This window comes from Aotus nancymaae, unplaced genomic scaffold, assembly GCF_030222135.1.
Source record: "Aotus nancymaae isolate 86718 unplaced genomic scaffold, 86718_ANA_hifiasm-v0.15.2.pri h1tg000053l, whole genome shotgun sequence".
NCBI lineage: Eukaryota > Metazoa > Chordata > Mammalia > Primates > Aotidae > Aotus > Aotus nancymaae.
Genome location: NW_026988467.1, coordinates 25,589,227 through 25,606,558, shown reverse-complemented (window position 1 = coordinate 25,606,558; position 17,332 = coordinate 25,589,227). Strand labels below are relative to the sequence as shown.

At 37.5% G+C, this 17,332-nt stretch overlaps 1 protein-coding gene across 33 annotated transcripts in view; it reads right to left on the bottom strand.

Annotated features, from left to right (window-relative positions):
- EPB41 (erythrocyte membrane protein band 4.1) overlaps window positions 1-17,332 on the bottom strand; it is a 224,210-nt gene that overhangs the window by 95,861 nt on the left and 111,017 nt on the right. For all 33 annotated transcript variants that reach the window (XM_064363585.1, XM_012439840.2, XM_064363574.1 and 30 more), the window contains 3 exons: window positions 13,649-13,691; window positions 6,331-6,406; window positions 3,662-3,880 (listed from right to left, as the gene is read on the bottom strand). In XM_064363585.1, coding sequence (XP_064219655.1) covers window positions 3,662-3,880; window positions 6,331-6,406; window positions 13,649-13,691 — 338 coding nt within the window. The remainder of the gene's footprint in view (window positions 1-3,661; window positions 3,881-6,330; window positions 6,407-13,648; window positions 13,692-17,332) is intronic.

The following is a 17,332-nucleotide window of genomic DNA, read 5'->3' as shown; positions in this document are numbered from 1 at the left end:
TTAAAATATTCTTTTTTTTTTTTTTTTGCCCAGGCTGGAGTGCAATGGCACGATCTCAGCTCACTGCATTCTCTACCTCCCAGGTTCAAGCGACTCTCCTGCCTCAGCCTCCCAAGTAGCTGGGATTACAGGCGCCTGCCACCACACCTGGCTAATTTTTGTATTATTAGTAGAAACAGGGTTTTGCCATATTAGCCAGGCTGGTCTCAATCTCCTGATCTCGTGATCCACCTGCCTCGGCCTTCAAAAGTGCTGAAATTATAAGTATGAGCCACCGTGCCTGGCCTAAAATATTCTTTTCTGGTATTACACTAAACTTATCAATAAAGATAATTACAATGCAAAATGTAGAAACTTATCAATGAACTTTTTATACTGTTACATTAAAATCCATTGGTCTATCTTACATTTTGAATAGATTGTTTACTTGTGCATGATTTTGTAACACTGTGCATTTCTAATTTGAAAGATACTGGTTCACCAAATTATGAAAATCTTCCAAACCTTGACACGTTTCATTATACAATATATGTATAAAAAATCACATTCATTAAAATCAGCACCGATCTTAGCAGAAAAGTCTTTAAAAGCTGTCAAGATCATGGGGGTATATAAAAGTTTTCCAAAATTATAATTTTTACTGGAAAGCTTGAATTTTGTCATTAGCAACAAATACTGTCAGTTGCTTTCCTAAAAGCTCGTTTCATTTTTGAGAAAATATATGTCAAATAACCAAGTCCGAATAATCATAGTTAGTCATTTTTTAAAGAAAACATGGTGTTACATAGGAAAGATGGCCAATTTCAGTTCACAACTCAATTGCACAAGTGCTTTTCCTTGAGACAACTGTTGTATTTCAGTATGCAGCAGAAAGGCTTTGTGTATACTTCCCATCTAATCACATAGAATATGAAATAGAAATGTATTCAAGACTTAATAAAATTAATACTTTTTGCTGCTTCGTTAGGAAAATTCTAAGGTAAGCTGGCTTTCTTTTTAACTGCCAAATGCATGCTGGAGAACAATATAATAACTATTAGCAGTTTGCTGCAACTGCCTTGATTTGTGCTCCACCCATTTGAACACAGTGAAAAAGGCAACTAACATCTTAGCATTATTACAAAAAACAATTTTGACCTCATGGACCCCTTGAAAGAATCTTGAAGATCTCCAAGGTCTACAGACCACCCTTTAGGAACCGTTGTCCTAACTCAAAGGTGGTTATAAAGATTAAACACGATGTTTGACATCAAGTGCTTATCATAGTATCTAGCACATAATAATGGATGCACAATAACTGGCTACTTACTATAATGATTATATAACAATTCTATAAAGGAGAATCAAGCACTGAATGAGAGAATATAAGTCCTCTCAAACCTGAGATTCTATTATGATCAAATAAGTCCAAACTTAAAAAGCAAACATGCAGTTCTCTTTGGAAATAGTGTGACTCCAAGAGAGTTGGGTAACTTGTATAAGACTACATATGTAGGCTGTAGACTTTAAAAGACTCATTAGGCTGTGCACAGTGACTCACGCCTGTAGATCTAGCACTTTGGGAGTCTTGAGGCCAGGAGTGTGAGATCAGCCTGAACAACGTGGTGAGACTACCATTTCTATAAAAAAATTTAAAAATTAGCCGAGCTTGGTAGCACATACATATAGTCCTAGCTACTCAGAAGGCTGAGATGATTACTTGAGCCTAGGAGATTGAAGCTGTAGTGAGCTATGATCACATCACACTGCACTCCAGTCTGGGCGAGAGTGAGACTCCATCTCTCTTTAAAAAAAACAATCAGAGAAAGATTTAAAGTAACAGTCATAATCTGATACCATCATTTTCTGTGGTTCAGCTCTATAGCAGCAGTAAAATATCTTCTTTTACTATTTTACTGATTGCCCAAAGGTTATATTATTATTAATAAAATATTTTTAAATTATTAGAAAATAAAAATATTTCCCTACAATCTTGATATTCTTTTTTTTTTTTTCTTTTTTTTAAATTTTTTATATTTTTTAAAGCCTACAGCACCCGGTATTCCCAGGTGGTCTCCCATCCAAGTACTAACCAGGCCTGACCCTGCTTAGCTTCCGAGATTGACATTCTAACTAATCAAATTATTTTGTTTCTTTCCATTACTTGTTTTTCTATGTATATATGCATATATTTCTTATATATGTAAATGTTGAGAATCATAACCAGAATATAAAAGTATTAAAAATGTATTCAAAGACAATTGAAAGTGGTATATGTAATGATTCCAGATATTAGTACTGGAATATATAAGTCCAAACTTAAAAAGCAAACATGCAGTTCTCTTTGGAAATAATGTAACCCCAAGAGAGTTGGATAACTCTTATAAGACTACTGCTATGTAGGTTGTAGACTTTAAAGTCCTTAGTACAGTCCTCATGACCGAGGTACCTGAACCTACAGGGGCAATAAGGCACCCAGAATTAAGGCACCTTAAGTTAAAGATCTCTCATTTGAAGCATCCCAATCCATGCAATCCTATTCCAACTACCCCAAAATGAACAAGATGGCTCAATGACTAGAAAGAATATTTTTTACTACCATGGCAAGCCTACCAGGACCACTCTTTGGATTTCTCTTTGAGCAGTGTCACCCTTTGGATATTTGTAACCTAACTCATGCTAACATAACTTAGGGTACTAACTCAAGGCCAAGGTCAGACTTTCACATTAATATACTAAGGCAGTTTATAGAACTTAGCTACAGCAGGTAGGAAGAAACACAAATTATTCTGGCACTTTAATACTAGCTAATATTTATTGAATTTTTACCATGTGAAAGACATTGTGACATTGTATTCAGTATTTTACACACATTACCTTTCAACGATGTGATCTTGGCTCACTGCAGCCTTGACCTCCCAGGTTCAAGGGACCCTCCTGCCTTGGCCTCCCAAAGTGCTAGGATTTCAGGTATGAGTCATCACGCTCAGCCCACAATACCTTTTCTAAACCTAACAGTCACCCTATTTTCTCTGAGGTAATAATCTCCATCAGAAATATAAGAAACATGAGGCTCAGAGAAGTTATAATTGAATGACTTAAGGTCACAAGGTCGGAACCAAGGTCAACATTTCAACCCAGCTCAGACTGACTCTAAACTCTTGCTCTTGATCACTTGATACCTCCCAACATTACCAATCATTTTCAGGTAAAAAAAGCAGGATAGTCAGTGAATTTAATAAAGACTTTTAAAAATCCCTCCAAGAGTTTCATGGGCCCTCTGAAATCTATCCATGTATAAAGATCTCAAATTAAAAACCCCTATTCTAAGGATCTTAAGGCACCTAATGCAGCATAGTGAGTTTTAAATCTGATAAAAAATAAAAGGTAAGGCGACAAAAATAATAATAGCTGCCATTTGCTGAGCACTGAACCAGCAACTGCGCTAAGTGCTTTACATATATTACCTCATTTAGTTTTCATCCTACAATGCAATGCCCATTACTCTGATGAGAAAGCTTAGATTAAGAGAGGTTAAGTGACCTGCCCAAAGTCAAACAGTGGAGGAAACTCTTTCTATGGCACCATGCTCCCTCTTAGGCAAACACTGAACCAATACCATGTTAAGTATTTAAACTCATTGCCAAAACAAACACTGAACAAACCCTCGAGACATATTCACCTGTATGACTTATGCAGTTCCATGACCTTCTCTTCAAGTTCCTTGGTCTGATTCGGGGCCAGTTTAAAATCACTAACATAATCCACAGCATGGAGTTCTGGGTCGTAGTCTCCCAGTTCAGACTGGATGGTGTAAGAACCTAACAATGCTAAGGTTGCAAAGGAACAGGGCAGACGTCCTGCAACTATGTCCTGCCGAAGCTGAAGACATAAATAATATCTACAGCCAAAAGAGAAAAGACGTTATGTCAGCAACAACAACAATAATAAAATATAGAGAGAGAAAAAGGAGAAAAGGGGAGAAAGAAAAAGGGAGAGAGAAAAAAATAAGGAGAAACAAGAAAAGAGAGCAATTAAGTAAAGATAATATTAATAATTGTTCAATCTAGGTGGTGGGAATATGGTCGTTCATTGCACTATTATTTCTCTCTTTCTGTGTGTTTGAAATTTTTCCATATTAAAACTTAAAAAAATACTGTAACTATGTTGGACACGTGTTTAGAAAGAGGAAAAGTTGGGAAAGTCTAAAGGAAGTAATGAAACTAATATATTTTTAAGTATACTAAGTACGCACGCCAGATATACAAATTATCTCACCTAATCTTCACACACACACACATACACACACACACAAACTTGTGAGGGTGGGTATCATTGTCAGATTATAGATGAGAAAGCAGCTCAGAGGCTTAGTGTGCTCAGTGTCAGGTAGTAATAAAGACTGGCTCCAAAACCAGGCCCTTTCTTTTCTATCACATTGCTTTGCCAAGTATGCAGATATTGCCCTTCATATACAAAGATGATATTACTGACACATTTTCACTAGGATATAAATATTCTGGTGTATTTTGTCTCGAAGATGAGTTAAGTCGCATGCAGCCTTCTACACACTATTAGCCACCTTGTAAGACTAACTCCATCTGTGTACTAAACTGTTGGGAATCGCAGTTTGCAGTTAAAACAGTTCAATCCAACAAACCAAGTGATTGCCTTACTGCATTCAGACACTTTTCTCTCCATCAGTGTAACATTTGCCCCTATGGCCCTGACTTCCTTAACACGTGTTCTAACTGACTGAGTTGAGTTGACCAATTCAGACTGTTTTATGAAACAGGAAAGTATTATTAAATTGACAATTCCTAAATTAATTAGAATAATATCCTTGCTTCTATCATATTAAATAACATGTGCATCAGCAATAGTTTTTGCCATAATTAGTCATAACATACATTTTTTTTTTTTTTTTTGAGATGGAGTTTCACTCTTGTTGCCCAGGCTGGAGTGCAATGGCATGACCTTGGCTCACTGCAACCTCCACCTACTGGGTTCAAGTGATTCTCCTGCCTCAGCCTCCCGAGTAGCTGGGATTACAGGCATGTGCCACCATGCCTGGCTAATTTTTTGTATTTTTAGTAGAGATGGAGTTTCACCATGTTAGCCAGGATGGTCTCAATCTCCTGACCTAGTGATCTGCCCGCCTCGGCCTCCCAAAGTGCTGGGATTACAGGCATAAGCCACTGTGCCTGGCCACATACATGTTTTTTTAAATGTCAGAGCAATGCCAAACAAGGCACAAAAATTTTAAACTCCTCTGAAATGTAAATAATTAGCAAAGATTTTTAGATATGTGTTTTGTTTTATACATAAGCCTAGATAAAGAAAGATGATTAGCAATTCCAAAAGACAAATATTACTGTGAAAAAGAAATAACTAAAAGAACTTTTTAAGGCAGAGATCTGGCATCTCAACTTCAAGAATGTACTGAGGATAACTAGATGATAATAAGAAAAAAATGGTATTGACCTTTTACAGAACTTAATACTCAGATTTCTTAAGAGATTAGTCTATTCTCTTATTTGAGAGATATGGAAACTGAGGCCTAGAGACTGTAAGTCTGCCTGGAATCAGATAGTTGGCAGCAAAATCAGAAATGGAAAGCAGTTACTCAATAACCAACAGTTTAATTAACAAACATTTGCCAGACATCTACTGTGGGTAAGACCCTATGCAAGATGTCATGGATATAAATATGCACAGTAGTGCTTTATAATATATTGATTTTCCATTTTATTTTTTTAGTTAATATTTTTATAGAATCCAATAAAAGCTATTTTCTTAAAAGACATCAGTAGGTTGTTTTTAAAGAGTGAAAGATTTCACAAATTAGGTGGGCTCCAAGGAAGATTCAGTTCAGTGGACCAAGTACTTCATCAAACATTTTAAAAGGGAGATAGGAAGAAATAATAATAACACTTAGACTTTCAGCTTTTTTGATACCTATAAGAAGAAACATGGTAGGAAAGGAGTATGAAAAGAGACCAAAAAAAACAGTAGAGCCACTTTACCACTATTTTTGTGTCTTGCCCTTTGGAGGGTGCTGGTAGAAGCCCTGTCCACAGGTTGGCATAATACCCATGATAAGCAAGGACAATTTCCCCACCAATTTCCTGATACTTGTGATACAGGTCACAGATACTTAAGCCTTTTAGGCTCACTTATTTGTACGCCTGCCTTGAAGTGACCAGAAACTTTCAACCTTAGGCTACTTAATTCATTATTTTTCTTCAGTTCTGAATATGGAATTAGCAGAGCTTATGGTGGTAAGAATTACTATCTTATCATACACATTACTCTACATAAAAATTACATATTTAACTATCACTTATTTACCTTGTTATGTCTTCTGTTAACTGTGCTGGGTCAGGTGGATAAAACTTCACATTAAATGTAAAATTCCAAGGGATACCTATAAAAATAAACACAAAAGAATTTCATGTTTATATCCAAGTTTCTAATTGTTTGAAGTACCTCAAAATATTCAAATATTTCTCTTTTTTCATTAATGTATCTTTAAATATTTTCATGCTTGGTGGATAAAATAATTTTTTTAAAAAGAAGAAAGCTTCTTAGATATCACCTAAAGATTCAAGCTAGAGGATCTCATTTCTTTGCCTGACTTAATATAATAGTTTTATTTATAAAGGATTAGAACTACAAAGGCAAAATAACATAAGGAAAACCATCTTAAAAGTCAACTTGTTTGTAGCAATGGTTTTCAAAATGTGATCTATATACAGACATGCCTCACTTAATGACAGAGATACTCTGAGAAATGCCGCGTTATCACGCAAACATCATAGTGTGTTTACACAAATCAAGATGGTTTAGCTTACTACACACCTAGGCTACGTGATATAGTCTATTGCTCCTCAGCTACAAACCTGTACAGCATGTTACTGTGCTGAATACTGTAGGTAACTGTAACATACTGGTAAATATTTGTATATCTCGACACAGAAAAGGTACAGTAAAAATATGATATTATTCACTTTGGGAGGCTGAGGCAGGAGGATCACTTGAGGCCAGGAGTTTGAGACCAGCCTAGACAAGAAAGTGAGATCCTGTCTCTGCAAAAAATATAAGTATTACCCAGATATGGTGGTGCATGCCCATAGTCCCAGCTACTCAGAAGGCTGAGGCAGGAGGATCCCTTGAGCATAGGAGTTTAAGGTTATAGTGAATTGACTGAACCACTGCTCTTCAGCCTGCGTGACACAGCAAGACTCTGTCTCTGCTTAGCACAGTGGCTCACACCTGTAATCTCAGCACTTTGGGAGGCTAAGGTGGGAGGATTGCTTAAGCCTGGGAGTTCGAGACCAGACTGAACAACATGGGGAGACCCTAACTCTACAAAAATAAAAAAAATTAGCCAGTTGTGGTGGCACATGCCTGTGGTCTCAACTACTTGGGAGGCTGAGATGGGAGGATCACTTGGGCCCAAGAGGTTGAGGCTGTAGTGAGCTGTGATTGCACCATTGCACTCCAGCCCGGGCAACAGAGCGAGACCCTGTCTCAAAAAAAAAAAAAGACCCTGTCTTAAAAAAAAATTGTATTATAATCTTATAGGACCACCACTGTATATGTGGTCCATCATTAATAGAAACACCATTAAGCAGTGTATGACTCTGGGTCCTCAGAAGGTCATTCACGTAACCCATAAAGTTTATTTTTTGGTTATGGTATATTTGTGAGATCTGTCAACAGCATCTCAAACAAAAGCATTCTTCTCAATAATATGGGTGAGACAGGCAGTTATTTTAGAAACAAGAAGAGGTAATATAGGTGGCTCTCAGAAACTATAGTTCTAATAAAAATATTTCAGGTATGAAAACCACAAGAGTTTAATCCTAAGACTCATAAGAATGTGTCATATTTTTGAACTACAATGAAAATCAGAGATAATGAGTAAAGGTTAAATGGAGAATGCATTTCCATTTTTCCAGCTGATGGCTTCCCTTCAGGGTTTTTCTAGCATGACTGTTGGCTTACCTAAGAGTAAGGCCTGGTCTCAGCCCAAATAAGTGTAATTGGTTATGATGCTAAGAGTTGCCATTTTGTTCAGGACTTATTGCATGCCAGCCACTAAGCCAGCCCTCTTACATACATTAACACATTTAATCCTCACAGAAACTCAAGGAGGAAGGTATTAATTCATTTTATAGTAGCATTAATTCATTTTATATATGAAGAAACAAATGCTTAGGGAAGTACACAGCTAGTTAACCAAGGGTTCTCTTACTCTAAATCCCATGCTTTTTTTTTTTTTTTTTTTTGAGATGAAATCTTGCTCTGTTGCTACACTGGACTATAGTGGCACGATCTTGGCTCAACTTCTGCTTCCTGGGTTCAAGCAATTTTTCTGCCTCACCCTCCTAAGTAGCCGGGATTATAGGCGTGTGCCACCACGCCCAGCTAATTTTTGTATTTTTAGGAGAGACAGGTTTCTCCATGTTGGCCAGGATGGTCTCAATCTCTTGACCTTATGATCCGCTTGCCTTGACCTCCCAAAGTGCTGGGATTACAGGTGTGAGCCACCGGGCCCAGCCAAAGCCCATGCTTTTAACCACTGGACTCTGCTATCCTGCTATAAACATCTATGTGTCAAATATCATTCTGTGTTTTGTGTCCATAGTGTTTCATCTCCAAATACCATTTTATTGCTAATAGTTTACAATGAAAATATGCAGATTATGATTTGAATTAGTTTGAATGTCTTAATGTGTACTTTTAAGCATACCAAAATATTTAATATAGTATTTCCTTAGAAATAGTCAACATTTTCCTTCCTTCAACATACGAACTAAAAGGCAAATTCCAGACCATATAACAAGGGTATCTCAAAGTTAGTCAGATACTAATACTTATCATCGACTCACTTCCTCTTTTTTATTTTTGAGATGGAGTCTCACTATGTTGCCAGGCTGGAGTGCAGTGGCACAATCTTGGCTCACTGCAACCTCTGACAGATCTGTCAACCTCTGGTTCAAGCGAGTCTCCTGCCTCAGCCTCCTGAATAGCTGGGTTACAGGCAAGCGCCACTACGCCCAGCTAATTTTTGTATTTTCAGTAGAGATGGGGTTTCACCATGTTGGCCAGGATGGTCTTGATCTCCTGATCTCAAGTGACCCACCTGCCTCAGCCTCCTGAAGTGCTAGGATTACAGGCGTGAGACACCGTGCCTGGCCCGACTCACTTCTAATGCTTCATATTGCAGAAACTTTACATGAGACTTAGATTAGAAAGACAAACTCATAATTGTTTCTCAGAAGGAGAGTAGGGGAAGTATTTTCAGTGTATATCACAAACCAATACCACCTACTGTTTGACTTTCAAATATGATAAAATCACATCAATCTATCCATTGTTAACTTATAATTCTTGATATAGACTTAAAAAAAACAAGCTTCCAGGTCCTATTCTCCTGCCTCAATAGGTACTCAAGAAATATTTGCTGACTGATTGAATGAAATAAAGTAACTGATCTCATGGCATTGTTGTGTAGGTCATATGGGAATGCTAAAGCTCCAGGGAAAAAAAATATTTTTAAAAAAGAAATGCAGGCCGGGCGCAGTGGCTCACGTCTGTAATCCCAGCACTTTGGGAGGCTGAGGCAGGTGGATCACAAGTTCAGGTGTTCAAGACCAGCCTGGCCAACTTGTGAAACCCCATCTCTACTTAAAAATAAAAAATAAAAAAAAATTAGCCGGGCGTGGTGGTGGGCGCCTGTAATCCCAGCTACTCAGGAGGCTGAGGTGGGAGAGTCGCTTGAACCCAGGAGGCAGAGGTTGCGGTGAGCCAAGATCATGCCACTGCACTTCAGCCTGGGTGACAGAGTAAGACTTTGTCTCTGGACGCAGTGGCTCACACCTGTAATCCCAGCACTTTGGGAGGATGGGTTGGGCAGATCATTTGAGGTCAGAAGTTCAAGATTAGTCTGGCCAACGTAGGAATATTTCATAAGAACTTTCAGTTCCTATTCTTTTCCATGCAACATTTATGAGCTTTGGAGACTACTAAAACAATTACCCAGTTTCATGTAAGCAAGCTCAGGGTTAAATGCAACAGGAAAGCTAAAAAAGTTAATCATTTGGGATTCAAAAAATATTAAAAATAAGCTTTAGTCAGTGACCATTTCTAGAATATGGAAGAAATAATTAATAACACTTCATGGAGAATATTTAGTGAAAGAAAAAAATGTAGCTGGAAAAGCTCTAAAAAATGTTAACATTAAACTTTCTGTCTTCTAATTCAGCAACACTGTAGTGACATTCCTCCCAAAAGTGCATAACCTGAATCTAACCATGAAGAAATATCAGACAAGGTTAAACTGACCATTTATAAAATAACTCATCTGGGCCGGGCGTGGTGGCTCATACCTGTAATCCCAGCACTTTGGGAGGCCATGGCAGGCAGATCATGAGATCAAGAGATTGAGACCATCCTGACCAACATGGTGAAACCTTGTCTCTACTAAAAATACAAAAATTAGCTGGGCGTGGTGGTGTGTGCTTGTAGTCCCAGCTACTCAGGAGGCTGAGGCAGGAGAATCTGTTGAACTCGGGAGACAGAAGTTGCAGTGAGCCCAGATCATGCCATTGCACTTTAGCCTGGCAACAGAGCAAGACTCTGTCTCCAAAAACTAAATAAATAAATTAATGAATTAAAATGAAATAATTCATCTGTATTCTTCAAAACTGTCACTATTAGCCAGGTATGGTGGTTCATGCCTGTAATCTCAACACTTTGGGAGGCTGAGGTGGGTAGATCACCTGAGGTCAGAAGTTCAAGACCAACCTGGCCAGCATGGTGAAACCCCATCTCTACTAAAAATACAAAAAAGCGGGCATGGTTGTGGGTGCCTGTAATCCCAGATACTTGGGAGGCTGAGGCAGGAAAATCTCTTGAACCTGGGAGGTGGAAACTGCAGTGCCGAGATGGTGCCACTGCACTCCAGCCTGGGTGACAGAGCAAGACTGTGTCTCAAAAAATAAAAATAAAAACCTGTCAATATTATGAAATACTTTAAGGACTCAGGAACTGTTCCAGATTAATGAAAACTAAAGAGATATGACAACTAAATGTAAAATATTATTGAATATCTGTAATAATTTTAATAGTCATAATTTTTATTATACTTCTAGGAATTTATCTATAGACATTTATATAGGTATACAGAGATATACATATAAATATATTCACTGCAAGCTTGTTTGTAATAGTAAACCATTGGGATTAACCCAAAATGCCCATCAATAGGACCCATATAGTGTGTGCATAATCACTTAAAAATTAGTACTAGTAGTAGTAGTAGTAGTATTTTGAGATAAGGTTTCACTCTGTCGCAGATGCTGGAATGCAGTGGCATGATCATGGCTCATTGTAGCCTCGATCTCCCAGGCCCAAGTGATCCTCCCACCTCAGCCTCCTGAGTAGCTGGGCCTACCGGCATGCACCATAACACTCAGGTAATTTTAAATTTTTTGTAGAGACAGGGTCTCCCTATGTTGCCTAGGCTGGTCTCAAACCCATGGGCTCATGCAATACTCCTTCCTCAGTATCCCAAAGTGGGATTACAGGCATAAGCCATTAAGCCTGGCCTAAAATTAAGAGATGAAATAAATGTATATATATTGATATGGATAGCACTCTAAATTATGTTAAACAAAAAAGATTGGTTGCATATTTATACTAAAACACACTTTCATGTATGTCTATATACATTCAGACCAGCCACACGTGGTGGGTCACACCTGTAATCCCAGCACTTTGGAGACTGAGGAGGGAGGATCCCTTGAGTCCAGGAGTTGAAGGCTACAGTGAGCTAGGACTGCGCCACTTGACTCCAGCCTGAGTGACAGAGTGAAACCCTGTCTCTAAAAACATATGTACATATTTAAAATATATATCATATATTATTACACTCAGACCATTTCTGGAAAGAACTCAAGTTACCATGGTTGCTTCTAGGAATGAAAACTGCATGACTAGGATAAGGAAAGAAGGGAGATTTACCTCGTACTATACTCATATGTATCTTTTTATTTTATACTGCATATTTATAACATCTATTTTAAAAATTAAATTTAAAAGCTATGTATAACATACTTGTATTTTTAAAAAGCAAAATTTATATATGCCTAGAAGAAAATCTTGCAGATTCTATCAGTTTAACAGTGATTATATCCAGAGGACAAGATTTAGAAGACTCGACATTCTTCATGAGAATTTCCTATAATGTTTAAATTTCTTACAATGGGTATATATTACTTGTGTGATTAAAAAAAAAAACTTAAAAAAAACCCCACTTTTGCAATAAATGTTATTCTTCTCTTCGGCTTAAAAAAATGTTTACAATTTGATTCCCTATTAAAGTTTTTGTAAGGGACATGGGTTTTTTTCCCCCCCCCCATATTGAAAGAAATGTTTTTATTATTCTGTAATTTTTTTTAACTGAAAAATATTTAGGTTCCTTTTCTTAGCAAGATTTTTTTTAATATCCAGGAAGACAATCCACTAGATATTCTTTTTTACTCATCAAAAACTCTGTTAATTTTTCCTCCTAAAGAATCTTCTTATATAATCATATGCTCCTGAGTAATATTTCATATTAAAAATATTTTCGTTGAAAGGAGCAAGGAGTTATACTTTTCTTGTGGTGTCTCAAATATTATTAATACTTTTTGCTGTGACTTGCATTTTAAAGCAAGCTTTTATAGGTAGAAAGCAAATGCAGAGAGTTATCAGTCCAAGAGTATTTTGTTTCTTTACTTAAGAAAACTAAAGCAATTACAAACAGGGTCTAAAGGAAAACATTTCATCATAACAATTGTTTTCTTCTAAGAAACAACTGAAAAGTAAAGTTTGTTTTCAGGTGAAAGAAAAACTTACTAATCATGATAAATAACAACTATAGCATTTCCTGGAAGTTTCTTCAAAACTAAACTAAAAGGTCAGGTAGTCTTAATTAGCCACTGAGTCTGGGATTGCAAAATATGAATCTATACTTTTTTCAACCCAGAAATATTTATCCCGGGATATCAGTCTTATCAGGGTGTAAAGCAGGACTATACATTAGAGGGCTTAGAGCTAGGAGCAAAGCCGCATTGTCAGAAGGGTCAGTGGCAAGCAATTCTTGTTCTTCCATTCTTTTTTTCTTCCACAGTCCTTTATATTACAGTTTGGAAGAGGGCTGTTAAAAGGGATGCAAACAACCATAGGAGGAAAACATAAAATTTATAATGCAATAGTTCAGAACAATTTAAAAGGAATAGGATCTGGCTGCAAACTCCTAGCAGGCAACTGCAGTTTCAGTCACTACCATTTTGAGAGCTGACTCCCATATCCTTTTTCTTTTCTCATCTTTGTTCTTTTCCACCTTCTGTTACTCCCAACTCTTCCTATCTTCCCCAACTTTGCCCAGTTGTAAAAAAAAATCAACAAAATCTGACCTACATCTCAATAGTATCCACCTCTGCTATATTTTTCTATTATGGAATCTCCTCCTTCCAAGAGAAGGCTTTATCTCAATTTCAAAGCACTCTGAAGTAGTCAGGATTCTAAAGTGACTGACTCACAGCCAGAAATGGTTGGAAATCCTCTGACCTACTAAAAGAAAGAACAAACTATAAAAAGAGCTATATCCACTTACCACGAACCTGCTTTTTTATTTCTTTGGCGGAATCCAGCCATGTCTGTAAAAAGAAGAAAAGGCATTCACACAGAGCTCCAAAACACATAAACAACAGAGTACTGGAAGCAGGATCACTGACTATCTTCAAATAGTGCCTCCAGATCAACCTACATCTCCTTTGATAGTCTTTGCATTAATTTCACAAAGCATAGTGATTTTGAGGAGACAAACAGGGACTCTGACCATTGAGCCTGAACATTAGCTCCATTATTTCCTGGCTGAGTGACTTTAGGATCTCTGTACCTCAGTTTCCTCATCTATAAAATGAGATACTGGTAGTAGTGCCTACTTCATAATGTTACTGTGCTGATGAAAGGAGTTAATACATGTAAATATCTTAGTAAACAGCAAATGCCAAATAAGCATTGCTTATTTATATTATTCTATAAAGACTAGTAGATAGCTACAATCAGAATTAATTGACAGCATCCACATTTTATTTTTCCCCTCCAACCCTGACCTTTGGTCTCCTTCAAGTTATTGTGTTTTGCTTGTTTGTTTGTTTTTGGGATGGAGTCTCACTCTGTTGCCCAACTGGAATACATTGGCATGATCTCACCTTACTGTAACCTCTGCCTCCTGGGTTCAAGCAATTCTCCCGACTCAGCCTCCCAAGTAGCTGGGATTACAGGTGCCCACCACCACACCCAGCTAATTTTTGTATTTTTAGTAGAGATGGGGTTTCGCCATTTGGCCAGGCTGGTCTCCAACTCCTGATCTCAGCTGATCTGCCCATCTCGGCCTCCCAAAGTGCTGGGATTATAGGCTTGAGCCACCATGCCCGGCCAAAGTTTTCTGTATCAGTACAGTATTCCATATATGACTTATGCCCAATTAATTGTTTACTGAATGAATAGATATTTTGTTTTCCCTAAAGACTCTTGCCCATGCTAATCTTGTCCTTCACTGTTTTCCCACTCCACTTAGAATGTACACACCCCTAGGCTAGGGCTTCTCAACCCATGGTGGACCATGCAAAATAAGGGCACTGGAAAAGAACCTCACCATTAACATCTTTCATAGGTCCCTTAGAGAAATGTTTAATGATAGAAATTTCTAAATTTCTAGAATTGTTTAAAACATTTTAATGAAATATAAGGTACATATAAAAAAGTACATAAAACATAAGTATAAAGATCAATAAAATATCAAAATGAACATATAAGAATAACATTACCTAGTACCTCAGGAGCCCCCTCTCTTGCCTCTTCCTAATCCCTCCCCTTCCTTTGTCCAAAAGATTTAAAATTGAATTTTAGTGGCATTTATATTTATTTATTTAGACAGGGTCTGGCTCTGTTGCATAGGCTGGAGTTCAGTGACACTATCTTGGCTCACTGTAACCTCTGCCTCCCAGCAGAGTGATTCTCCTGCCTCAGCCTCCCTAGTAACTGGGATTACAGGTGCCCACCACCACACCTGGCTAATTTTTTTGTATTTTTAATAGAGATGGGGTTTCACCACATTGGCCAGGCTGGTCTCAAACTCCTGACCTCAAGTGATCTGCCCACCTTGGTCTCCCAAAGTACTGAGATTACAAGTATCAGCCACCACATCCAGAGCCAGTGGCATTTAGAAAAAGGACTACGGTATCCCCTCCTCACCCTCTACAAAAAGGGCAGAGCACATGGTGACCATCCCATTTGCCCTATTGAAGGAATGGGCTTGCTTGTTACATTTTATAAATTGATTATATACTACTTTGACTATTATATAGTCATTACAACAGACAATAAACATAAGAGTGAGGACTAGTTTTTACACTCCCACCACAATTAACACAGAAAATTAATATATATAAATAAATGCCACATATTATTAAATTGTTCTAAGGTATAAAAATAAGCACATACTTGTTTAAGCCGTCAGAAAGGGGTGACCTGGATGTTTTGTCCTTAGTCTTTCATTTAGACTAAAGAAAGTTGCTGTAGTTTCAAAGGCAAAGGAAGACTCTAAAAGCACCAACTGAGTTTCATGAAACCTCTGAGAATCTTGGTTTATACCATGCAGTCCAGAACTACTACCACTTTTTACCACTTGGAGTAGGTATTTCTTACCATAGAGGACTCCATGTTTTCCATTATTATTTCTTTTTCCCTTTGTTGTTTTTTTCAACTTGAGTTTTCCATTATTTTAAGAGAATGTCCCTAGGTAAGCTGAAGCTGCCAAGTTCCTTCCAAGGATTCTACAAGCCAGTCTATGAATCTGTGCTAGAATTTCTACTAACCTTGACATAGGGAAGGCAAACCCAGTTTTGTGTCAATCACATGAAGATTGCGAGGTATAAGCTACTATGTAGAATAAGTTGTTATTGCTTCAGTTATCTACACCTCCAAATCCAAAACAAAAACAAAACCTAGAGATAATAAAAATCAATGTGTACAAGAACAGGTACTTTTATGTTCAATTTAAAACTAGTTAGCCAACAAATATTTGTGGAATGCTTCCATACGCTAGGCACTGTGGTTACAAAAGAAAAAAAAAAGGATTAAAATAGCACGGGTCCTCAGGGTGTTGTCATTCTAATGAGGAGGCAAAAAGGGAACAATCAATTTGTTCGAGGTGTGATAATTACAATGATAGAAACATGTGCTAGTGCTATGATAGAGCACGGGTATACTAAGAGCATAGAGAACATGCACCAAAATGGTTTAGAAGTCAGGAAATGTTTCTCAATAGAATGTCTGGGGGATCTAAATGGTGTCTTGAAGGACAAATGAGTTAGCCAGGCAAAGAAGAAAAGGAAGTAATTAGAAAGGCACAAAAGTATAAAAGTGACTGCAATACACCTGGGTTGCTGCATGTGTTTCAGCATAGCTGGAGCACAGAGGTAAAGAGGAGAGATGTAAAGCTAAAAAGAACAGTAAGGTCCAGACATAGAGAGAGAGTATCCCATGCTAAGAACTTAGACTTTATCAGGTTCTTAGCAAGCAGGAGCCATTGAAGGATTTAAAATAAAGAAGTGACATCAATTAGAGAAAGCACGATTGTAGCCAGGGAGTCCAAAAAAGTTGCTGTTGTTGAGAATGGTAACTGTAGTTCAGCAGAGTATCACGGTTAAGGGCACAGGCTTTGAAGTCAGACAGTCTTGAATTCCAATCCTGTCTCACCCTCTGCACCATTTAGCAGCTGTGTAACCTTATATAAGACAGTCTTTCTGAGCCTCAGTTTTCTCATCTGTATAATTGGGATAAAACTACCATCCTCACAGAGTTATTGTGGGTTAAATTATTTGATGTACATTAAAAGCACACAGCCAGTATTGAATAAATGGTACTGATACTGATAATCAAAAGGGCCTGATTGGATAAAGTCTATAGGACAGAGGGGAAAAAAAGTTCAGGAGTTAAAACTATTAGGATTTGTGACCAAGTAAATGGGATGTAGGAGAAGGGTGGGCTCATGATAAGGGTGGGTAATGTATAGTGGTAAAGAATAATTCTCAAGTTGCTGGCTTGGGCAACTGAGTGGATGTGGCACTATTCACTAAAACGGGAAATATAAGAAAAGAAACAAATGTTATTAAGGAGAAAAACATAGCAAAAACAAGAAACAACCTACATGTACATCAACAGTTGAATGATAAATTGTAATATATTTAAATAGGTATATGTTTAAAGTATCTTTGGAAATCCAAGTGGA